Source organism: Polyodon spathula, chromosome 3, assembly GCF_017654505.1.
Source record: "Polyodon spathula isolate WHYD16114869_AA chromosome 3, ASM1765450v1, whole genome shotgun sequence".
Classification (NCBI taxonomy): Eukaryota; Metazoa; Chordata; class Actinopteri; order Acipenseriformes; family Polyodontidae; genus Polyodon; species Polyodon spathula.
Genome location: NC_054536.1, coordinates 73,777,682 through 73,803,780, shown reverse-complemented (window position 1 = coordinate 73,803,780; position 26,099 = coordinate 73,777,682). Strand labels below are relative to the sequence as shown.

General features: G+C 37.7%; 1 protein-coding gene across 5 annotated transcripts in view; it reads right to left on the bottom strand.

The window, feature by feature from the left end:
• Nucleotides 1–26,099, bottom strand: part of LOC121313400 (extracellular sulfatase Sulf-1-like) — an 89,557-nt gene that overhangs the window by 8,685 nt on the left and 54,773 nt on the right. For 4 of the 5 annotated variants that reach the window (XM_041245890.1, XM_041245892.1, XM_041245893.1 and 1 more), the window contains exons 6-18: nt 23,662–23,812; nt 17,569–17,744; nt 16,992–17,120; nt 16,505–16,561; nt 15,505–15,637; nt 8,045–8,255; nt 6,781–7,000; nt 5,742–5,838; nt 5,560–5,651; nt 2,681–2,755; nt 2,136–2,308; nt 1,520–1,662; nt 1,091–1,214 (exon numbers count right to left, since the gene is read on the bottom strand). In XM_041245890.1, coding sequence (XP_041101824.1) covers nt 1,091–1,214; nt 1,520–1,662; nt 2,136–2,308; nt 2,681–2,755; nt 5,560–5,651; nt 5,742–5,838; nt 6,781–7,000; nt 8,045–8,255; nt 15,505–15,637; nt 16,505–16,561; nt 16,992–17,120; nt 17,569–17,744; nt 23,662–23,812 — 1,781 coding nt within the window. The remainder of the gene's footprint in view (nt 1–1,090; nt 1,215–1,519; nt 1,663–2,135; nt 2,309–2,680; nt 2,756–5,559; nt 5,652–5,741; nt 5,839–6,780; nt 7,001–8,044; nt 8,256–15,504; nt 15,638–16,504; nt 16,562–16,991; nt 17,121–17,568; nt 17,745–23,661; nt 23,813–26,099) is intronic. The other variant, XM_041245891.1, reaches the window with a different exon arrangement.

Genomic DNA, 26,099 nt, shown 5'->3' with positions numbered 1-26,099 from the left:
GGGGCGGGACACAGTCCCATCAAGAATTATTTTAAAGAGCTCAAACAAGAACGCTATGAGTAAACATAAAACTTATATTAACTAACCACCAGGTAAGTTAGAGTAAAATGTTAAAGATTTGGCACAAGGCTGTGCTATAAATTGCAGCTGTTAATGGCATTAAAACAAACTGTTTTGAGGATAAAGGGAATGTGTAGATTCCTAAATCTTTGAAGATGTGTAAACAGGTATGAGACAATGCACACTGCAATACTATGTATCATGGCTAAGCTATGAAGCATTGCAGTGAGCCATGGACTGGAAGCCAGGAGATCCAAGCTTCAAATCCCAGCACTGTGCTACCTGGGGAAAATGCTGCCCAGCAGCATACCATTCACACGTGCAAGCAAGACCACAGAGAATTACACACAGAATGTACAAGTTTCTGTCTTAGGCTTGCTATCAGAATGCTGAAAAGTTGACAAACAAAAACATAATTTGGAATGTCCAATTAGACTCCCTCAATGCAGCCATTTCCACAACAGCACAGGAAAACTAAAAGCCAGTGGGTGTTCCTAACCCACGAGCAAGGAGCTTGAAAGCCAATGTCGGCAAACTACTGGCCTCTGGAGGTCAACGGCCAGCCCTGCAAGTGTCCACTTGAGCTCAGCAGGTGCCTGGCCAGTAGGGCCTGCTGTAACATGATGATGAGATGATGAGATTGTACCTCCTCAACCCACGGGAGCGCCAATGCAACGCTCCATGTGGAATCCCTAACAAAGGCCAGATAATTCGTACAGCCAGGACAAACCTGCACTCCCCTGGCTGTATGACTCACCTGCACACAACATGACTGTGCCTTTACCAGGTGAGCCACTCTCAGCCAAAAATATGATTTCTTTAGCATTCTAATTGGATAATTAGAAAAAAAAATATATAATATATATATATATATATATATATATATATATATATATATATATATATATATATATATATATATATATATATTATATATATTCTCCAGTTTCCAACAATGTGTCTACAGTACCTATTGTGTTAACAATAGATCTTTAACAGAAGTATAAATCAGAAAGTATCAGTTATTTACCTGTTTCAAGTCCCCTAGACCTAGGGTTACACTGTCTATGACCCTGGCAGCTTCTCAGCTCCATTAACTGTAGATGAAGCTCGTTCAGGACTTCTCTGTCAACAGTGTGCACTGCATTTGTCAGCTGGATGCATCAGAAAAATGAAAACTGTATTATGCGATGTGAGTTTGAGCAATGCAACTTTTTTTGCAGCAACATACAGTACAGTAGATACTCCTTAAGCAGAGTCCCTTAAACCTGGTGTGTGTCTTTTTCTCAGGCTGGACCTTGATTGTAGCTTATTCATCAAATCATTTGTACTACTTGCTTAATTAGCCTTCTATTGCAAACTACTGCATTCCTTGTGCTGTTTATTGTTTGTGTAAACTAGTTAAGCCTGAATTCCCTTATTTAATCCCTCCTACCCTCTTCAGCAGAATACTTCTTACCTGATAAGGATCACTGTTCATGTCAAAATATTCCAAGAAGCCAGTAGCAAACTCACAAAAGAGGATATTATGTGTGTCGTTAATTGTTCGTAAACACCAGTAAGTGTTGTTATTGGCACTAGTACAGGCACAGAACGACCCCACTGTAATTAGAGTTTAAAAAGAGGCAGTGAATTCATTGTATTTGACAGATGATTTATGGTGCCTAAAACAGCACAAACATATATTTAATTGAACAGTTGATCAAGTTCTGATGGAAAAAAAAGGACAAACATTATTAGAACATCATCTTTTAGAAGAATAAAACTGCACTGCAAATATCATTTTCCACTTGCATGCACGTAGGTATTGGCAAACAGGTAAAAGAAAAAATAGCAGACTGATTACTTCCACTGAGATCTGTTTTTTGTTTTTTTTGTTTTTTTCCCTGTTGTCCTGTCAACAGTTGTACATTCATTTCAGTCAAACATATAAAGCCAACGGCCATGGCCATGGCCTCTATTTTTAGTCATTTTCAACAAACTCAAATTTGATGCCATATGTTTTAGCAAAGAAGAACAAATCTGTAAAACTGTTGTCCAGTACAGTGCACAGATGATTACCGGACTTCACTTACAGTTCCAGAAGGGTGCGGTCTGCCAGTGGTCGTTGTCGTGTGTAAAACAGGTGAGGCCTGGCAGACTGCAGTCATCCCCTTTCTTCAAGCGCTTCTTTTGCTTTCTCTCCTTTTTTTTTCTCCGACTTTCATTAAAGTTCTGTACTTTACCATCAACCTCTTGTAATGCTTCCCTGAAAAAACAAAAGTGACAGCTTTAGTTTTGATTAAGCTCTTTTGATTGTCAGTGAAAGCCTAATTTATATACTGTGATGAGTTATCAAATGAGATCCACCTGTGGAATATGAAGTCAGCTTGCTACATACAATTAGCAGCATGATAATATCATGAGAAGGGGGCAATGATAAGCTGATGATGTTTCTGTCTTTGCCACATCCTGTACAGTTTTTGTTTAGGGATACAAATGTTAATGGAATGAATCTGTACTCCAGCAGGGTAGTATTGTCATTGAGGTACCGATGGAGAGCCAACAGTAGAACAAATGCATTGAAAATGGTTACCACACAGTAATTAAAATCAGTCCAATAGGAAGATATTGTACTCACTTAAAGGGATGGAGATGGTGGTTGCTATTTTTCAGTTTTTCTTTGTTTCTCTGCAACTTTTCTTTGTTAAAGTAACTGTTGTTTGTTTGTAAAATAAAACAAAAAGCCCAGGTTATTATTCCAATTTGAACTCAGGGTACTTCACGTTTTTCCTTTATTAAAACGCAGTCCTGTATACGTTAACTATGGACTCAACAGCAACCAAGTCAGGCTGCAAGTGTTTTAATTGGGCTAGGGTGTTCAATTAAGTTTTGGGGAATTAGATGTACTTCTATGAGATGATATAAGTTACAGGCATATTGTGAAATCAGACATTTCGTGAAATGCCTGAAAATATTGGTTAGACATTACATGAAATGCCTAATCCCTGGTCATTTGGTATTATTAACTCAAACATTTTTGCTGCATTTAGTTGTATCCAGTATGGTGTTAAAACTGTTCCCACATCTTCCTAATCCCAAATTTAATTTAAAAATTGTGCTATACATCCATGAATTGTATTTCCTAAAATTAAAAAATGTTTAAAAATCACAAAAATGCTTTGTCTTGGGAACAAAAACCTTTCAGGAGAGGTTGTCTCACCATTTCAAGTGAATTTAAGTTATAACTAGTGCTACAGTAATGCATAAAATGACTTATTAATGCAGTATATTCTGTGCTAAAATATTTGAATTATTAGAATGTTCTTTTGTTGAAGTGTACTGCATTGACTCTATGTAAGTTCCTGTGCTGTCCATTGGTTTTAAGAGCAATTAATGCTATACATGCATTTTCATTTAAAAAAAAAAAAAACATTCATAACTTTATAAAATATGTATTTACTGTGAGAGATACAGTTCTGGCTGCTCAAACTGATCCTTACACCATGACAGAAGCATCATTATAACCACTGTAATCAGGGGTACTCAAAACTGGTATGCAAGTATGCATGTGGACCAATAAAAAACAAATGCAGACTTCCATATTGTTTTTAAATACGCAAATGTGTACCATCAGTACATTTTTAACAGGAAAGCATTTTTCATGTATGCAGCAAGGGAGCTCATGCATTCAAGGTCAAGCATCTGTCTGTGACTCATACCTGCCTAACCTTCTGATTGTCTATTGAGTCTCAAGGTTTCTGACTATAATTATCTCTGACCATAATTAAATACCAGTCTCTATATTTCACTTCAGGCCGGAGGGTTCCAATTCAATAAAAAGTTCATCCCTACTAGCACTATCAGTGGCTGCTTTTAGGTTTTATATTTTAAAAAAATGGAGAGAGTGATAGGTGGAATCACTCCAGTTCATAATCATAACATCAATCATTTTCTTTTAATGGACGCTTGAAACAACCAATGACAGCAGAGTTCTCGACTTAGCTGTCCATTCAGAGAAGAGGGATGTAGCTGGAGTGGTGTTGTGGAAGCTTGCTGATGCTTTGCTTCCCAAGCACGGATGAGAGAAGGTGTCGATGTTTGAGAGCCATTACATTTAAACGTGAGTTTAAAAAAAATACATTTACTTAAGCATTTTACTGAATAATATATTTTTTGCCCTCACTTATATCCTTCTATAAATACCATTGTGCCATCAAGCTAACGTGTTCAACAACACTATTAAAGTGAAGCAGTGTTTTGTTTTTTGTTTTTGAATCCCCAGGGCTAGAATTTGGTGGTAGGCTATTGAAATACACAGAGAATGTGTGATGATTTGTTAAACACTGTAATAACCAGCAATCCAGACTCATTCTTCAACATTCATAAACTATTGTTGTTGTCTCTGACACTGCCAGTAAGCAGTGCTGTTTGTGAGCGTGGGTCAGCATTAATAAGGCTCACGCCTTTCTGCCCTGATGCATATTCATATGTGTAAGATGACACTGAAACCTTTGATCCTGAACCCAGCATCCTAATTTAATGGTGCCATAATTTAATGTCGATTACACTATATGAAGTACCCTGGCACTAGGAATCTAGTTCAAAATTTGCACCTCTGATCCTTGATATTCCAATTGTTTGAACTGTCGGAGGAGAAGGTGGAGCTAGACAGTGACTTGGATGAATGACCCTTAATTCTGGTGAGTACCAAACCATTTCTGCTGGTACTCATGTGATAAAAGTTATGTGAACCCCAGATTATAATATCTCATTATAATCATTTCTTATAAACCACAAGAAATGCAGTAAATAATCTGAAAAGTTGACATTTTAAAAAAGAATGTAATCAATGCTAACAAAAACACAGATTCTTCTCACTTTTAATTAACCTTCGATCAAATAGTGTAATAGAAGGCCTATAACTGCAGTCATTTTGCAAAATGTCTGAGTAAAACAGGCAAATTGTGTAATGGGATGCGCCTAAAATTTGAAATGCCAGAATGTTTTAGGCTTTTTGCTATAGTGACAGAGTGGGGTGGGATGGGTGTGCAGAGCAGAGGCTGTGCACATGGGTGCACGCATGTGTGATTGTCTGGTGATATAAATTGTGTTTAATTGGGGGATTGAGGTGTGATTGGAAAAGTGTGGAATGTGGCCAGGTGGTAATGGAATGATTGGTTGACCCCTGGTCACACGCTATAAAAGAACAAAGGAATGAATGTTTGGGATGGGTTGTGTAGGAAAGTTAGGAGCTGAGAAGAAGTGTGCTGTGAGTAAAACGTGAGTAAGTGCTGTGTGTGTGTTTAGGGGTGTTTTTGTTCAAACTATTATTTTGTTCCTGTGTTCTCTGTTTATTAAAAGTGTGCAGAAAGCTCTGAACTACAGTTTCTGTGTCTGGGTTTGCTAATTCTGCCCCAGGCCAGCCATGACTGCCAGTCACATTACCACTATATATATAATTTTTAAGGAATAACACAAAAGGAGGTCCTATTATTCTTTAAATACAACATAACAAACCTCTTACTACAGTCACATTCATCTGGTCGTCTTCGCTTTAGATGTCCCCTTACTTCTCTCAAATTCTTAATTTTGTCTTGAAGAGCTTCAATCTATGTTTGAAATGTAAGGGTAACATTCAATGTTGGTGTCTCACAAAGCAACAGTTTAAAACACCACGAAATAGCCAAATGTATTGAAACCTCTAGGGCGATGTAGCTCTTGTGATTCCTCCAGGCCCTGGATGACTGGTAGATTTCTCTCTCACAATGCACTGTGTCATTGGCCAGAATGTAACATCTACAAAACAAGCAACAACAGTGAAGTGGTCAACAGAGCTAAAGAAAATCTTTGTTTTAGTGTTGAGCTGTGTTGTGTTCATCTGTACATATTATACACTCCCCACTGTTATTTTTTGGCGAAGCCCTGTTTCAATGCATTCATAGTTTTTAAACAGACTTAAGGTATTTCGTGAAGGTGCTGACTTCTAGTAAGTGTTTTGTATGTTAAAATTCACTCAGGCAGGCAATAATCTGATTAACAAAAGTTTACACTGGTCATGTCTTCTCTCCACTCTCCATCCTCCCATGCCCGCTCCTTCTCTTCCCTGGCACCTCTGTGGTGGAACCAGCTACTGGAGAACTTCAGGACTGCTCCATCTCTCACCGCCTCCTGCCATCTCCTCAAGACCCACTGTTTAGACTGCACTTGTAGATCTCTTAATCTGCCCCTCCTACTATTCACTGGGCTTTGCCTGACCTAATCACCATGTTACTGGATCCTCAGCTAATGCACTACTAATATGCCATTGTAGATATAACTTGTTGTAACCCTTACTTGTTGCATCCTAATTCATTTTGTATTTTAGTAGTATTATTAGCACTTACTGTAAACTATGCTGTATTTAGATATTAATCATTGTTAAGCAGCATTGTAACCCTGTACTACCCTGTAACACCTGCAAGTCGCCTTGGATAAAGAAGTCTGACAAATAAATAAAGAAATCCCCTAGTTTAGCAAGCTAGTGACTAACCAAACAAATAAGGAAGCATTATTAAGAAATAATATGGGCATGTTCCTATTCAATGTCATAAAACAACCATTTTCAGTTTATACTTGGGATGGACAAACAGTCTAGTACATTTTCCTGGCTCTGTCTGCTACTTAAAAAAGAATCTCAGTATTATATCTATTGCTATGGCGACAGACAAAATGCCAAGGTGCCTGTGGTGCTGAGCTTACTTGTGAGTGACTTTTATAGAGTTGGGCTGACCCACTGCATTATCATCAGCCAGCATTTCTTCAAAATCCTCCTGCTCCAAGTCAAAGTGGCGCTTGCTGATGTTCCTTGGCTCGTAGACTGGCTGTGCCTCTTCCTCAAGGTCAATATCGTAAATTTGCCCCTCAAATTCTACCGACAGGGACCTTGTTGGCCGAGTGTGAACAAAGCGTGGCTTGTACCCTGCAAAATGTACATAAATGTGTTTGTTTTTTTTAGCGTAAGAAAAGAGATCTTTTTTTCTTAAAAGGAACCTCTTGTTACACAGAACTCCAGAATGTACACTTTGTTGGGGTAATCTTACTTCTCTGAACTTGATGTTTAGACTATGTTTGTGTGTTACACTGGACAGGCTTTTTTGTACCCCAATAGCAGAGAATTACCTATACAGCTTGAGTCTGTTTAGTCAAATGGCCACTAGAGGGCACCAGCACATAGCTACATTTTTTAACATGGATATTACTGTTTACATGTAACAGATGGGTACTGTGATGTACAGTAGACTCCCATTAATTTGTTTTTCAATAACTCCTGTTTCAATAATCTGTTCGGTTTAATACAGTACGTTATCAAAATGTATTAGTGCAGAAATCATTGGATCTATGCGGAAGCGGGCATTCACGCTTTATTAGTGCGGAAATCAGTGTATCTGTGAGGAAGTGGATTTAATTCAGTTGAGTACAGTACAGTGCAAGCCTGTTCTGTGTTGTAGTTACTTAAACCAGCGATAAGCGAGCAGAAAGCTGACTTAAGACTCTCTTAACCTGGCAGTCTGAATATGAAGAGCAGTTACAACAATTAAAGATCAGTTACTTTTTTAATCCAGCTCTTTCTACCTCTGAACAACACTGATTATGTACAGTATATATTTGACCATTGTTGGGACATTTTCTAAAATAATTTAGTGTATCATCTACAGTGGAGTATATTCTAACTCAATCTTCTTCTTCTTAAGTATTTTCTTTTTAGATACATTTTGATATATATTTGAGAACTTTTTCTGTGCTTTCCAACAACGTTCCAACAAACTCAGCATAAAGGCTTTCAGTTTCAGAGCTTATGATCCAGTGGAAAATGTGTGCTATTTGTTTGAAGGACTAATAAAACTCCCATATACAAACTCTTGAGATTACAGAAGTTATTTATTACTGGTTTTGCCAAATGAAGAGAGCTCCACCTAAGCTTTTAAAAGCACGTGGCCCTAACTCAGCCTTTTTGCCAACTTACTTTGGTTAGTCTGAGAAAGCTGTCTTTGATTCCGTCGTTCCCCTCTGGCTGGCTTGTAGTCGATCTTCCCGCAGTCACACTCCTTCTCCTTGGAACTGTACCCTCTGGATCGCAGGCTCCTTGTCCGCTTTCTTTTTGCTGAAACTTTCAGAGACCCTTTGCATTTGTGAATTCGCAGCTTGCCTGACGTGTCCTCAATACACTGCCATTTCTGTTAAACGAAAGATAAAAAAAAATAAAAACACTATCTACACAGAGGCATAATTTACCTTGTTGCAACTGCCTAAATAGTACTGGTATTTTACATATATAGTATTATCTTGTATTTACAAGACAAACCAAAGAGAAAAGTCCTCCATGCACCTAAAATCGGTACAGTAGCTAATTTTCCATTTAGGATCCAAGCACTTTGTAAATGTTATGTACTTTATCTGCAAAGAAAGTCTTTCTCAAAATTGGTGATCAAGATCACAGGTCGATCTAGGAAATTAGATAAAAGCAATTAAAACCTCCATCGCCACGAACAGTATTAAAATTCCTGTACATGTCACAGTCATGTTAAATTCCCTGAGATCCCCATAACCAGAAAATCCTGTTTATGTTATTCAGAGAAAATTAACACAAAGATTCAAAAGACTGATGAGTGTTTTTTTTTTTTTAAAGTTTAAACTAAGTAAATACAGACACCAGTCTTAGTTACCATTTACACACCTAGCTTCCGCTACTGTTAACACACAGCCACAACAAAAGTATGTAACTTAATCTCTTAATCTGACACCACATTTGTGGTGAGAGGCCTTTTATTTATTTATTTATTTTTTTAGATCAGACATTTGCTCAGAACTGCGGGGAACTGTGTCCAAACCATCTCCATGCTGTATTAATTGAATTTCCTGTGAAGGAATTACATCTTGACAGCCAGATTGTATGTCTGACGGTAATGTTTTACTTGCATTTAGAATCTGAGACACAGACAAAGACAGTGGTGACTGGCAGTTGGGCTGTCTCTTTGCACGGTAGACATAAGTGGCTCGTGTTAAGCAGAGCAAAGCTGGCTTTCAGAATTTCATTCATGCAGTATTATTTACAATATGTCACTTGGTGCTGTACTGCTGTGCTACTCTTCCTCATTTAGCTTTAAGGACAGACCTTTTGAATCCCTTTCCTGCAGTCTAAACATGTTATGGGATCCGCATATGGCGTTAGCTGCTTTCGTGTTTCATAATATGTGCTTACCCTTTAGAAAAAAGGTATGCATTGAGAATTGTGTATTGAAGTATTCTAGCAGTTACTTTAATTACAGTGCTGTGTGTAATTAGACTGACAGTATCGGGAAAGGTAGTAGTTGATGTCTGTGGTGCCCTCTCTACTAGGTTTTTGTGCAAGTTTGTATTTTCAAAGTGTGCGGTACATTGGGACTGTAAATAGTTCTGCTTCTACCTTAGATACACTTTTGCTTCCCAACACATTAGATCATTTGTCGACACAGATTAATGTTACATTGTGAGACATAATGTGTGCTGCGCCAGTTAAAAAGCTGTATCTTTTCAGTTTGCTTAGTTTATTCTAACATTAGTCTCTGCTCCACAACCTACCTTTTGAAATGATTGGATATTTCCCTATAGTGTTGTGTTCTTAAGTAGAATAGTTGTTAAGCAAGTAAAATCTATTAGCAATATCAAAAGGAACCTTGGTTTTCAACAAGTACATTTTGTTTCATATTACAGTTTAAAATGATGACGTTATTGAATTAATGAAACAGTCATTTCAAAATCCCATATATCGTGGGAAAACCCAGTTTAAAATCTGTACGCTGTGGCCTGTACAATAAAAACAGAAACAAGGTTATATAAAAGCACACAGAGCAATTGTACAATACAAGCTGAATCAAAGACCTACTGAATTTAAAAATAAATAAAATAATTACCTGACTGATATAAGGGTACGTGCTAGGCTTTGCCTGGGGCGACAAGTTGCCTAGCATAATGTCTAGGCATATATTTTTTATTTAAATACCATACTTTTAAAGTGGTTTAAAGTATATAAACTACTTCAGCAATCACTAGTGTGTCTGCTAAACATATTATGTTTAAATAAAGTGCTTATTAATATGATGTCACTTTAAAAAAAAAAAAAAAGAAAATGGGTTTTCTGATAAAACTGCCACATAGCCAACTCTGCGCCCGCTGCACTGTTTGAGATGGCAAGACCACCTTCATTGTTCTCAGAAGTGTAGACAAATTATTTTTAAGTCCATCCTTTTCAAATTTCAGTTTATGGTCCTTAAACACCTTTCATAGTGACCCTATAATTTTGTTAAAGGATTTAAGCTGTGATAATTATGGACAATAAAGAAACACATTATATCGATCTTACATTACAAAACTGTAATTTCAGTATTATTTCCCATAATACAGTGGAAATGCTGGGCAGGTTTTTAGATTCCACGTTGCTTCTTTTTCTTTCCCGACTGTTAACATCAAAAACTGGATTTACATTTGCTCCTATTGTTTTGAAAAAGGTTTAATAACACCTCTGTTGTCTCTCTCTGTGCCGGTACTCACCAGTACTGTGTACCGGGACTTATTTTGATGCCGGTACTGGGTACTAGGACTTATTTAATCTGCTTTTCATTCAGCTGCAGCTGCATTTCATCCACTCACACATTCCACTAGCGAAACATTTCTCAAATGATCTTTCATTCAGCACAGTTCGTGCTGCTTGCATTCTGTTTCCTCATACTGCTTCTGTTTCTGTTAACTGCTATTGGCCACCATTAACGTCAGTGTAATCACTGCATGTTGATTGGCCGACCTTTCGTTCTGATCACATTTCATTTTGGCATGAGTCACAAATCTCCACCCATTTCCCTGTGTCAGTGCTCATTCGTTGATCAACAAGAGAAGACCTTAGTAGTGCAACGTGAAAACAGCGGTATGGAGTAATTTAGATTATTATGAAGTAATAATTATTTTATTTTGTGCAGTGGAGAAACTATCTGAAATATTCTAAACAAACATTTCTGCATATGATTTTGAAAGCAAAAAAGCCACATCAGTGTTTGCCATTAATTTCACAGTTGATAACTATTAGAAATAATTATCATAATACGTTTTGCCTTGCACTGATTTACAACACTGCCAAAATATGCATGAAAGTTTCTAAAATGGCAAGTGGTGTGTGGGACAGAAGGGATTAACATTAACATGTAGGTTTGCTTCACGCTTTTCAAACACAGGCCCAATTTGCAAGGCACATGTTAAGTATAGTGATCAACGTTTTGTTTTGATCCTAGTATTTTCTGTTTTGAGGACTGTAATAAACAAAAACCAAAACGGTGAGGTGCTTTTTCTTTGTAAAATGCCCCCTTTTCTAAAACATTCTAAAGACTTAAACATGAGTTTTCACTTGTGTGTACATCTAAAAAAAAGGGACAAGTAAACCACAGTAATGATATTACTTTATGAAAATGTATCTTGCCACTTTGTTTATTGTGCAGAACCCATAACACCAGGGATACATTTTTTACTGTTTCTTCCTGGAAAATCTTTTTTATGGAATAGATCATGGTAATTAATCTAAGCAGAAACACAACAGAGAAACACACATAATATATTATTGTAGGATAATTAATAAGTAAAAAATACATAAAAGAAAATATTTAATTGTAGCATGGCCAGGTACTGTTGTAGATGAGTACCCAGGGTTTGGAAAGTAGGGGGATAATTTCAGAGAATACTATGGAGATAAAAATGGCCAAGTACATCATTATTCGTGTCTGTTACATAAATAGTTTGAGGGGTATCTTAGCTACTGTGCATTGTTTTACTTAGACCTTTCTATATCATTTTTTCATAGCACAGTTTTTTTTATACCAGTTTTTATAACCTTGTCCCTTTTTTAGGACATCTTGAAACATAACTCCCTCTCTACAGCTTAAATAAGTGGACCACCATCACAAAGCACTTTACAAGATAGTGAGGAGCAATGCATAATACATTAAAATACAAAAATGCATTGAAATACAGGGCATCGTACATACAATACAAATAGTAAAAAACAATGCAAATACATTACATACAGGAATAATACATTAAAAGGCTAGGATGTGAATTCTAAATATTGTGGATATGTGTGTCATGCAGAATCGTACGAATAAGATGGAGGGAAAAACCTGAAATAGCAAGCTTCCTTGTTTATGGTGAATTGGTTATAATTGATCAGTTCTTTTTTAAGGCTTATTTTGTAGGCTTATTAAATGTATAATTTACTGATACATTTTAAAAGTATTTATTCATTGGCGCTCAAATTGTCTCCATTTTAAAAATGTTTACACCCGTTTGTGCGTATGAGTACCTGCACTTATTTGTTGGGAATTTCACCCCTGAAGCTGTCACTCTTTCTGAGACTGGAAAGGAGGTGGATGGAAAGCCTCCAATTCCACAGACTGGTTAACATGAAATGCTGAGATAGTCTTTGGCAAAAAAGCAGGATTGGTACAGAGCGTGACCTTTGTCCTGGCTTCTGCAAAAATTAAGCAGGCTTTCCCAATTGAAAATGCCTGCATCTCACTCGCCTGCTTTGCAGAGGTGATTGTAAGCAAGAAAGCTGCTTTGAGTGACAGAGATTTCAGCTCAGCTGAATGCAAGGGCTTAAATGGAAACTTCATGATGCATCAAGCTCCTGATGCTGAGCTCCTCTAAAAAATTGCCCTGCCAGGAATTGAACTCCTGGGGAGACCCAGACAATTTTGTCATGACTAGCTGAAATAGCTGCCAGATAGACCATTAATGTAAAGGGTGATTGCCCCCCTGTCAAACAGGTCTTCCAAAAAATGTACTGGGAACACATGAACACTGCTCTGGCATATTGTAGGGTGTCAATAACCCTAATGGACAGACCTAGATGGCTCAAATGCAGCTGTTCAGGGGCCAGACCCAGAGTTGCAGACTCAATAGGTCGGGATACCATAATGTTCCCCGTGCCTGACTGAGTAGATTGCGGCGCTGGGGTAGTCTCCATCGCTGGCCGCTCAGAAGCTGCACTCGGGCAGAAAACCAGAGTCTCTTTGGCCAATAAGAGACTATTAAGTGCACCTTGGCATGGTCCTGCCTGATTTTCTCTAGACACAGCGAAAGCATGGTGAGCGTTGGAAAGGTATATAACAGTGGCCATTGGTGTGCCAAGGCATCTATTGCCAGTGGGTCCAGTCCTCCTTTTATGGATAACCAGAGGGGACAGAGGACCTATCTCTGCTCTCCCAAATGAGGCTCACCACCTTGGGGTGCAGCCTCCATTCAGAAGCGCTGAGAACTCCCCTTGAGAGGTCTGTCACCTAGTTTATCACCTTGGCAGGTGCACTTTTTATCAGTGACAGGAGGTTCTCATATGCAAAAGCTTGCGGGCCATGCAATGGAGACTGGGAGACCTGAGGCCACCCTTGTGGTTTATGTGTGCCACCAGCACGTCACCCTCTAACATCCTGAAAATTCTGCAAGGCCAGGTAAACTGCCTGCAATTCCAAAACATTTATGTGGAAACCCTGCCAAGGGGGGTTCCCACACACCTTGTGCACCCATGCCATTCCACACAGTGCCCCAGCCCAGGCTGGACACGTCCGTGGTGATGACCTCCCTTCCGGTGACACTGCCCAGCACTACTGATTTGTCTCACCTTGTGTAGGCCAGGACACTTGCAAGACTGCAGTGGCCCTCTTGATCAGTGGTAAAAGCTCTGCTGATAGGATGTGCTGTCTGACCCATCCTCAGATGGGAATGCCAGCTCCTGTGCACCCACCTCCTCAGAGGCTAATATGGAAAGCATGTCATCCTGATGCCAATCTGCGCTCGTAGCCCCCTGGGACTCAAGGGGACAGGTGGGGCAGGTGGCGCCGAACATTTTCACAGTAACTGCGAGCACCGTTCCTTGCTGGGAAACTGCTGCCCAGAGCTTCTCCATCTGCTTCGAGCCTGACGATCGCTTGGAACGGTGACTCTTCTTCTTCCTCAGGGGAGGGGAAGGAGAGGCAGAGGAGGATGAGGAAGACAGTGAAGACAGCTTCCTGCATGGACTACTATCCTGAGTGTGTCGTCTGCTCTCCCTTGGCACATGGGGTGAGGATGCAACCACCTCTCTACCAGAGGATGATGGGAAAGAACACTGTGCAGGAGTGACGGATGCAGAACGTTCTGTAGGGCTGCAGGAGAGACATTTTGAGGTTTGTCCTCAACAGGCAGATTGGCCTTGCATGTGTCGCAGGGATAAAACCCAGGCATTATGCAAGTAGCAATGTAGTGAACTGTAACAATGTACAGGTGCTACCTCAGTCTGCTTAAAAGACACGTCTGAGCACAAAGTCAGCTAACTTTCATCACTTGATCGCTGGGAAGGGGCGACTCAAGCCTCGGACTTCACATGAGGTGCAGCGTGATGTAACAAAGATATGCAGCGGGACGTGCAGAAATATGCAATATTAGTAAAACATACAGCCATTATTTTTAATATCACATCTATAGCAGAAAAAGTAAGAAGTACTTATATGAATAGGCTCTCTTGTCTGGTCAGTTCTTGAAAGGAAAAAGGTGCTGATATCTGTGTGTGCAGTCCTTTATACCCACAGGGGTGGGCATGGCTGCTTCACAGGCTCGGCTGAGCAGCTTTGTTATATCTATTCAGGTTGCGGGTCTTTAGGAGGGAATTACCTTTTCGGTAATGGTTACATTTCGTACTTGAAAGTTTAGGAGGACAAAATGTGTTATATGTTTTGGAGTCTGCATTAGTGAGAATCACCAAAAACACTTATAAGTATAATTTTATTATTACAAAACCATTTTGTATTTTCAAGTCTCAAACCAGTTTTGGTATCATAAAATGTATACTGACTTGAACACAACAGATGGACCACCCTATTTCTAAAGACCATGCCACAAACTAAGGAAGAAGGTAGCACTTAAGAAGTTCAAATAAAATCACTTGAAACACTGTGGGAATGTAAGTGCTGTTCCTTCACACATCAGGATATAAAGAAACACCCAAACGCTACTGTCTTGTGAAAGATTTTTCCCAATTAATCAACAAGGCACATAGGGTATGCTTGATTAATGTGTCTTGTAATTGGACTTGTAAGTAAACTAATTACACAATAAAGCCAGTAGCCCATATGTACTGTACTGTAATTGGCTACTCAAGAATAAGGGTGATGATCCAAGTAAATTTTTTATACTTTTTTTTTTGGAGACTGTGGGCAGTGGACACGCACTGCCAGCAATTGTTTGAAAATAACTTTGTAATGAAAACACAAATTATAAGTTTTCTATGTAACTACTCCAGAGTAGCAAATTCTGGATACGCTACTGTGAGTTATATGAATATGACCCTGCGTTTATCATATTTATAATAAAACCATTATAGTCTCTCTATGTTAAAGTTATAAAACAGTAAGTAACCGTCTTGCTTCTTACCTGGCCGGGCTGCTCACAGGCGCTCTGGTATTTTGCTTGCTGGCACAGCTCCTTCACCCTCTCGTACTTGGGCAGGTTATTAGACTGCTGCATGTTATTGTTGCTGCTCTCCTCCTTCTTACGAAGAAACTTGCTGCAACATAATGGAGTTGGTATTAAGACCTATGTGGTCTTGTGGTTAAGAGTAATGTTCTATGAGCCAGGAGACCTGGGCCCCAATCCCAGGTCAGCCACAAAATCACTGAGGGGGTTTATTATGGCCACTTGACCTGCTAGTGCATCTCCTCTGCAGCAAAGGAACCCATTGGAAATACAATAAAGTATGTACTACAGTATGGTACATGTGTTCAAAAACACACTATTTACACTTATGTAAAACCACACACTACGCAGTATTACTGTTATAAACCAATGTTTGTATCAGTATGTCTTAACCTTATTCTATTCTAAGGACTAAAATATTTCTTGTATCAGTATGTCTTAAATTATATCTTCCTATTGACATATATTTTTTCCTTTAAAATAAATAAATTGATGGAAATACATTGCTGCTGATAATTTTCCACACAGACTTTTTCAAAGTTCTTTTCACAGTTATCTTCATTGCTGGCTTTCTCATTGGAAAGCACTGCGCTTAACAGCTAATGGATCTTGCTCTCTGCAGTAGCCACTAATACGAAATTGGTTTAAGAAGAAGCTGACAAAATAAACCTTCTTGTTACACAGTATGCGATTTCATGCAGTGACAAACCAAGAGACATGAAGAATGTCAACTTCATTGTTCAAGCTGTCGTCCAGGGAGTCCTGCCTTCAACTAAGATTGATGGAATTACTTGGCTCGAAGCAGGACCTTTTTTTTTCACAAAGTGCTAGTGTGGTAGGGTAACACAGGCGAAACAATAAAAACAAATGCCTGCTGAGTAAAACATATCTGACAAATGAGGGACATTGTTAATACAGTTAATACAAATAAAATAATTAAAACACTACATGACGTTACCCTCTCTCCACAAGGATTGTATCCCGCCAAACTTTGGGTTTTCGATTTGATCTGAACCTGAAGTATAAAAACACATAACACATTGCTGTATGCAACATATCAAGAATAATGGAAAGAAGTACATTTACAGTGAAATATTCCAAATCTGCTGAATGTGTCAAAATCAATTACACTAACAAAATGTAATGAACTGAACATGCACTATTGTTTATAAAAAGCAAGGGTATGCAGACAGTGTCTGTAGGCCCTATAAAACCCCCAAAAAACAAACAATGCACCTCAATTCTGTCCTCATTTACCCCTGCAACTGACAACTGTACCAACTCATGCTCAGTTATAATGTGCTATTGTTCTGTGGACTGCTGGATTTTTATTCATTTGTGACTTCAGTTGAATTAAAATCTAGGTCTCAGAAGCTGAAATGTGTGAGTATTGGTCCACCTTTGGCATGACCATATTTACCTAAAACTGACACTGAATAACAAACCTGTTTCCAGTTTTTTCTGGTTCCAATAGTTTTAAGATAGATTTTCCATCCATATCTGGAGGCGTATCGAGTCCTGCGATGTCCAGAATTGTTGGAGCAAGGTCAATATTTAAAATCATATGAGGATTGCTGCAGAACAAAATGTTGATGCAAATACATTGTATCAATAAATACGTTTCCCACTATGCATAACCTCCTAAAATAAAATACCTATTTTACTCAAAGTGGCCTTTTACAAAATACCTGCTTTTAAAGTAAATTTTATGAAAGGCTAAGCTTCTGAATGTATTGAACAGATTTCAAAAATTTAGTTTAATCAAATAAAAATAATAACTGCAGCTTTCAGAATTCTGGAATCATACGCTCCAAACTCAGATCTGGAAGATCAACATGCCTAATAACTGTGTCTGGACTGACATTTTACCTGAAAGTGGAAGGGAAACATTTTGACCTATGATTACAAAAATTGCACACAATCTGTAAGATATAAAGCAGAGGCTATCTAGTTAAAAAGTGGATGTAATTATTTCAGTCTGGACTACTACCATGCCATGATGCAGTAGATAGAATTTCTTACATTGATCCTGGCTCAATGTTGGGACCACGGACAAAGAAAGGGACTCTGATGTCAAAATCATAAGGCATGGATTTTCCTTTCACTAGACCAAACTGCCCGATATGATAGCCATGATCAGCTGTGTATATGACATAGGTGTTGTCCAGCTCTCCAGTCTCCACAAGCATTTCATATACCTAGTAAAGCAAATAGAGTTACAAGTCATAGCAATATATATAGAGAGTAAGTATATATTAGATATAATATATATATATATATATATATATATATATATATATATATATACTCGAGAGAGAGAGAGAGGGACAGACAGACAGACATACACACACACACACACACACACACACACACACACACACACACACACACACACAGTATATGTATATTGTGGCAGAGCAGATCTCTGCCTGGAAGCAATGTGTTGGGGATTAGCAGGGATAGAGTTAAATTATGTCCCAGTCAGATAAATGTGCATGGTTGTTTTGTAAAATAAATTGGTTTTTAAGCAAATTTTTAAAAAATGTTTGTTTGAGGCAGTCTCGCCTGTGTGAAGAGAGGCTGTCACGATGAAGAAACCTGTTTGGTTGTGTGTATGTTAAAACTGTTTTGTTTAATTGGTAAATGGCTTAGCTGTCTGATTTTAGTTCCAGAAACAGTTCAGTTAGTACTCTGTGTTGGAATTAGTTTTTTTTTCTTCCTGTAATTAATATAAATTGCACGAAAGTGCTTTAAAAACGTCAACTCTTGTGTCTGGGTCTGTTTCAAAGGGGCTACAAACCTTAAACATAAGTAAAATCTTTTGCATATGGTGGCAGAGGTACCAAGCCCTATGGACCCAGCACAGATTTAAATAAATAAAAAAATAAAAAATAAAATGGAAATAGAAGAGAAAAAGAAATTGGTGCAGTTGACTGCTGCCCAAAAGGAAGGCAAACGCCTTCAGCGAGAAAGCAACCAGCATTGGAGGCAAGAGCTGGGGTTGCCCACATGGGAACCGGAGGTGTGGGAGCTGCAGCAGCTGCTGGCAAGAGTGGTGTGGCCTGCACCACAAAAATCACCTGCAGTGGGCCAACAGTCACTGGGGGCGGAGCAAGAATCGCCTACAGTGGAGCTAGAGATGCTACCATCGGCTACTGACAAGGGGCAGGCGGTGAGGAGCCTGCCTCCACCACAGCCCCAACCACCACCCCTGCGATCCAGTCTGGTGCTGCTGGGTGCGGTCCCTTGCCCCAAACTCCTGGACACACTGTCGGAATGCCTGGCCCTCCCTGTGCTGGACCTAGTTCCCAGATCAGTGCACCACCATGCACAGTCGATCCCCTGGTCTCCCACTCCACTCCCCCTAAAGCTCCAGACGTCATAGCGCAGTCTGGCCTAGTTACCAGCCTGCACGTCAATCACCCCCGTGTCAGAATTTCACGTACTCTTTTTATTTATATATATCTGCTCTGAGCACACTCCTAAACCCAGGGAAGATGTTTAAGGAGGACAGAGATGTTTTAAACTCCTATAAGTAGTTTTGTTCGTGCACCGGGCGTGCTATATGTCCAGAGAACTTTTTAATAATCAAGAAAATCACACACTCATTTAATTTGAAGTTTTAACCAATCCAAGCAGTAGTAGCGCTCTTTTCAGTTTATTAAAAGCTTTAAAAAGTGGATTGGTTGGATTCGCAAACCGCCATAAATCCCAAGTAATAAGTAATCTAGGCGATTCCGTGCTTTTACAGGTTTAACAGCATTAAAACAGTAATATGTAAATATGGTTATCATATGTTTAGCCTTCAGGCTATAAAATGCAAAAAGCTAAAGCACTCACTGCTAAATCCTACAACATACAATATATCACTCTCTTCAGACTAAAACAGAATTGATATACCTCATAGCAATGCATCCAATATAAACAAGATAAAAATTCAAATATATGCTTATCTGCCAGTATATGGAAGTGTAGTGCAGGATATATTGAAAAATAAGAACTGTCTTCAAAATGCAGAGACTTCTAAATATGACCAAACTGCAATCAGTTTTTCAGAGAACCACAGAGCATGGACCACGTCAGCTTGCAAGATCAAGTTTAATGGTGGTGAATGGGGTCTTGCTCTGGGCTTATATAGGATTTTCCCTACATTGAATACATCTGGGGTCCCAATTAAATCTGATCATCAATCTGCCTTGACAGTTCTTATCTTTGAGATAATAATATTTTCCAGAAGGATCTGGTCAGCTCTTTTTAAAACAAATTGGAGTTATATAACAAACATTCAAAATCAGTTTGATATAACTCCTTTCCAAAATATTGGAACATGATCTCATGGTTCTCATTTTCAATTTTCAACCTCTCCTTTCTCTAAAAAGTCAGGTGAACCAAAGTTCACATGATCCTTTTCTACCAAGTACAATACAAGTTTATATGTGTATTAAAAGAAATGCTGTTATATATAACATCAACTTTTTGTGTGATTATATTAACCAGGGTCTACAATATATTCCATCTGAGCAGAATATCTCATCAACTTGGACACAGACTGTATGGGTTTATCACAAGCCTTTGTATAAAAACCAGTAAGTATACAGTTGTCAGTTCAGTTATTTCCATTCAAATTAAAACTATATTGTTAAATATTTAACTGTGCCATTCTTGGACTAAGCCTGACCTCTGTTTAAAAAAAATCTACCTGCACAAGCAAGGTCCAGACACCCTGTTTACTTGCCAAGACTAGTGTTTAATTAATATGAAACTCCACTATAAGCGCTTTTCCAAATTCACTGCATGAAGTAATTTTTTGGCTTACAAACATCATCCCAATTAAAGTCACTACCTGTCTGATAAGAACTGATACTGTAGACAACTTTTCTAATTTAAATAAAATGCACGCTTTGTTGCCAAGTTTTCATTAATTTCTATGATGACAAGTAAACCTTGCTTTGACTGCCAAAAATAACTTTCCAGGTCTAGCACTGTTCTGCTGCAAGCAGGTAAAGGTGAGGCTATCAATTTAATTATTTTTAGTAAGTCTACTGTGTACTGAAATTATTAAATACAGCTTACACTTTATTTCCTTATATTCAAACCTATCAGTTCCTGTTTTTTATTGCAGTAAAACCTTTATATAAACCAAACATTTATATTCTTTAGTTTAATTGACATTGTAATGTCTAAAGTGCTTTTTATTTAGTTGAAACTGAACTAATTCTTAAATTGATTAAATTAAATGAATATTATCTCAAATGTGTCTTAACAAAATGTCTACACCATCATAAATGTCAGGCATCTGTTATAATAAACTTTTAATATGTTCTTTCAACAGTTTAACTTTAAATGACTCTATAACATATATTTCCAATTCAGATACTTCAAGCATTTTATTTTACTTCATTGATCTGTTATGAAGTAATTTAAGCTTTCAATGGAAGGTCCAGTTATTTTCATCTATTGTTAACATATTAGAATGTAATAGTTCTGTAGTGACTGAATTAAGTCTGACCTTTTTCTCTGTTCATAAAAAAAGTTGAAGCAAATTTTAAGGCATCCTAGCCTCTTGCCAATTTTAGTGTTGCTTAGTATGAAATTACCATAAGCATTTTCTAATACTCATTATTTTAGACCAAATTTTAACTTAACGCAGTAAACTGCATTTTTCGTTCCCATTTCTTCTTGACAGGTTCTAATTAATTTCCGTGATATATAGAAAATGTTTATTTTCATATAAACGCCTACCTTCTATTATCCAAAAGGTATTTTGTTCATTAATATTAACAAGATCACTCATTATAGAGAGGATCTTGGCTTTTAATTTGCTGACCAGCAAAATATCCCAGCTTCATCGGCCAAAAACCAATGAGTCATCTACAACCTTTACTTTGATATACACTAACATCCTCATGTATTTACTAAGGTTATTACTGTATATTAAGTTTCTTATTTATTTAAAGACTTTTGTTTTTTCTTACTATAATTGAACCTAGTTTGATTGCTTCTGGCATATTACCTCTGTTCCATAGAGTTTGCCATTCTGCTCTTGTCTAATTAAAAAAGATGCTTTAATGGAGGTTTGGAACTTTTAGCAGGTCAGCCTGACCTTTTGATACCAGGAGCTTTCTTTTTCAGACCTTACACAGACTTACTCAAAAGGATACAAAATACAGAATCCTACTACATTACTATTAGCAATGTATTTCATTCTATAGCATTGAATCCATATCTAATAAGAGCTTGTTCCCAGCAAGATTCAAATTCTCCTCTTGGCTCAGCTCAAAGTGGCTCTGCGAACACTACAACAGGCCTTACACATATCTGCTAATGATATTTAAAACACATTACAGTCATTACAATATTTGTTGCAGTTTCACAGATGTTCAATTTGTATCCTAAAGATCGTCCTGCTTCGAGTAGCAGTGACAGTCTTTAAAAGAATAATAACTTAAATTTTGTTAGCTGGGCTCTCATCACTACATTCTCTTTCCCATTGTCAGTGGGCAAACACATTTTAACTCAATCTGGGTCCATCTGTTCTGTATACCTTTTTGTCGTTAAGCTTAAAAGTGAGTCTATGCTCATTATATGTATGCACTGATGAAGGCTTGTTCGCCACAACGTGTTTGCTATGTTTCTGCCATTATTATTTTTCTTTAAATAAAAAAAGTTATTCTATAAGGAGTGCTAACTTCTTTCTACTTTTTTACATTCTTTTTTGAGCTTCAGCACCAGCACATCCTTGCAACCGAGACCTTCCATGCAAAAGGATCTAATGATAGCACAATTATAGCACAAAAGGGACGTGCCAGAACCATCTGTGACACTGGTCACCCTGTTTGAGTCCCCTGTCACAGGTTTGTGGTCCCTTACTGAGGATAAACCCGCCCTCAAGCCTACCCACAGAGGTTGAAAATGAATAATGTTGAACTTGAGGGAGGGTGATTAAATTATAAAGGTGGAGGGGGGCGTGGCCTTGGAATGGCCAGTGTGCTCCGCATAAGGGAGAGGATATGTGACAAACTAAGGGGAGGATGAGCGGAAGATGTAGTCCAAGAGGGGCCAAAAAAATAAATCCCCCAGAATATCACGGGAGGAAACCAGGATGAAGTTCACCTGGCTCTAATTATGAATGAGTGCCACCTTCCTGCAATTAGCATGCAGGTATATAATAGAAACAAAATGTTTCTTGGGGACAGTCTCCAGTCTATGTGAAGAGAGACTGTCGTGGTGGTTTTAAAAAGGTACTGTTTGACCCTTTTTGTGTTTTGTGTGTGTTTAAAAAACTGTTTTGGTTAATCTGTAAATTGCTAGCTGTCCAATTTTAGTTATGTTCCTGAAACAGTTTAGTTAGTACACCGTGTGGAAGTTAGATTTAAGTTTCAGTTTTATTTTTATTATAAATAATAAAAGGGTGCAAACTCGCTGAAAAAATGTAAATCTTGTGTTGGGTCTGTGTTCTAGACGGGGCAAAACGAACTTGAGTGAGTGCAATCCTTCACAATATATACAGTCTGTGTGTGTGTGTGTGTGTGAGATCGAGTGTGTGGGTGTGATATAGAGTGTGTGTATGTTCTCATTCTAAAAGAAAAACAATTCAAAACAATCTTCCAAAGTTTAAGCTATTGGGGATTACTTGGTAACAAAAATGTAGGTGAAAAGGTATATTGTCATGAAAAGGGTTCAGTCTAAATGACTTGGAAATGTTACAATTTTGTTCCACTCCCCCAATTTTCAGTCCAACAAAATAATTTAAAAGCATTAGCACATGATTAGTTTTCCCCAGACTTTTGAACATTATGCAATTTGAAATGCAAATGTTTCCTATCTGTGTTTCCATGAATAACCAAACCAATAACAGTAATGAACAAGTGGTATTGTGGTAGAGATAAGTTTAACATTGTAAAATTAAGTCTAATCCCCCCTCAAATACATATTTGTTACACGTTTTGTTTTTCATGTTAAAGAATTGATGCTACATTATTTTATGTTCAAACAGAAATGGTAGTTGCTTCCCAAAACTATTCCAATTGTGAATAAAAAAGACTAGATTTTGAATAGTTTTCAGGTGTATTGCAGTACATGTGTATGAAAGACCTAAGACTATTATCCACTTACCTTTTCAACAGAATCATCCACAGACAGAAGCGTCTGCAATCTTTTCCGATGCAGAAAATTGGTAAATTCCATGTTTATGGGCCTCATCGGGCCAGTGTATTGCATAATCCAATGCTTATCCATGTTGGGTGCATAGTTGTAACTGGGTGTACTAAAAAAAAAGAAGAACAATTGTATTATAATACCATCTTATTAAAATTGCAGTCATTACAAAAATGCAATGCATTTCTGAAAACATGTGTTTAATAAAATTGTATTATGTGGTAATTTGCTTGATTCTTGGACACAGGTGGTGGGTACCTTCTGAATTCATTTATCTGAGCTATGAAATAAAGTAAAAGCAAATAAATAAAAAAACACCACATGAGAATACTTCAAATACACAATCATTACACAAAGGTGCTACATATAGTTCTTAAGACTGTGTTCAGCTTATGTCATTAGTTTGGCATGAATTTAGTTTTGATATAGTGTAGTGGCCTTTCTTGTAAAATGCATTGCAAATGATATTACTCACTGCTGCAAATAATTGAAGAGCAATACAAAGAATTTGGAATTAATTGAGTGCTGTAACCACCATGGCTGTCAATGGTGAACATAGTGCTGCACTGGTGGTCAGTTAATCCGGTTAATTTTAAATAAGTAACATGTTTCATAAAAAAAAAAAAAAAAAATGGAAAAGCTGAAGGAAATAAAGGTATTGGTTTATGTTTGATGTTTTATAGCTTTAAACACAAATAAAGAGCTAATGTGTAACATTAACAAAATCAAACTAAAAACAAACTCATAAACCAGTTAAGTTAAATCCCATTGATTAAGAGATAATTTGCACAGCAATACATTAGAAAAGGTCATTAGAACTACAAGCTGCTGTTTGCTATTTATGCAGTCTTTGCTGTGACAACTGCGACTTTCTTTGACCCAATCCCTTTAAAAAACGAAATAAAAAAATGCAAACCACTAATTGCACTAAAGCTTGATAAATTGGGTCCTGTGTTAAGAGGCCAGTGGGGAGGCTTGTATTTATGACCACCAATGTAGAGAATTTAAGGAGCCAAATGTTGAAACAATCCGCAATTACATCCACCCGTGGGGGGGGTAGGAAATCTGATCACAGCACTGTTCACATGGAGCCCCAAACATTTTATTCAAGTCAATTCACCCCCCTATACCTAAACCCATCAACTCATGAATTATTTTTGCTATAGAAACCAGCTATTCAGCATCCATGTGAAAATTAGCTGGCTTTTGCCCGCAATTAATCTTGTTCTCTTTGACTGTTTTCTAAACTTTTAACCTAACCAGACATGTAGTCTAATAACAGTCACAAAAGAAACCTTCCAGGCTGTATTTTGGCAGCTACAGACAACAAAATCCCCAGGGATTTAAGGCCATAGAAACAAACAAGGAAGAGCCACAACTGGCACCTTCAAAAACCTTGCTGAACAAACATCTCAGAACAACCTGTTGGCCTAATCTAATCCCATTCACTTGTGCACTAACTCACAAGGAAGAACTATTCAACTGTGTTGAAACTCATACCATATGATTAAGAGGTGCTTGTATTATGTGATGAGCTATGAAAACATGTTTAAAGGTGCAGGAGTCAAAAATAAAATGCTTCTTTGTTTTTAGTTTGTGTTTTTCTTTAACATCGATATTTTAAAAGATTTATAACAAACAAGTCTATTGGTATTTTTTATACCTCTGTTTCAGTGGAGACTGCCGGGGTTATTAAATGCCTCACATCTCCTGAGGTTAAACAACAAGCAACACTACTAGCTCTCTCAAACCCTTTTCATGGATATGAAAGAGAGCTGTAGCTGGGGAAACTGAGATGAATAAGTGCTAATTAAAGTTCCAGAGTTAGAATTGAGGGGGTATCTTGTACATGGTTTCACAAAGGGTCCAAATGTTCATACTGTAATTGACAGCTTTTTATCATAAAGGCACAGAATTAACACTGACCACAGCAAGGCAACTCCTAATTGAATAAGTGTGTGAGGTAAGTGTTTTATTTTGAAGTAAACTATTTTTAAATCAGTTTAATGCTTAAATACCAAATGTAAAAACGATTAAAAATAAATAAAAATAAACGGTATGGGGGGCCCTAACCTCTTGCTGCTGCAGGTAATAGCAGGAGCATGAAGCAGTGTTTTATTCTGTGCATTCCTTACCAAGTCAATGAATAACAAAAAGTAAACCCACATCAAAAAATAGACTTATCCACATAATAAACAAAAACCATTGTATTGGTGTTGCTTGATAAGTCGAGAAATGTTGCATGACTTAAATACAGCTAATTACAGGTTATTATCTAGTTGAAATGAAACAGCAAAAAGCTTTTTTTTTTTTTTTTTTTTTTTTTTGGGTGGCTTTGTAACTCTTGTCATATTATTTTCCCTGGGTTTGTTCTGGGTATTTCTGGCATACTTCCT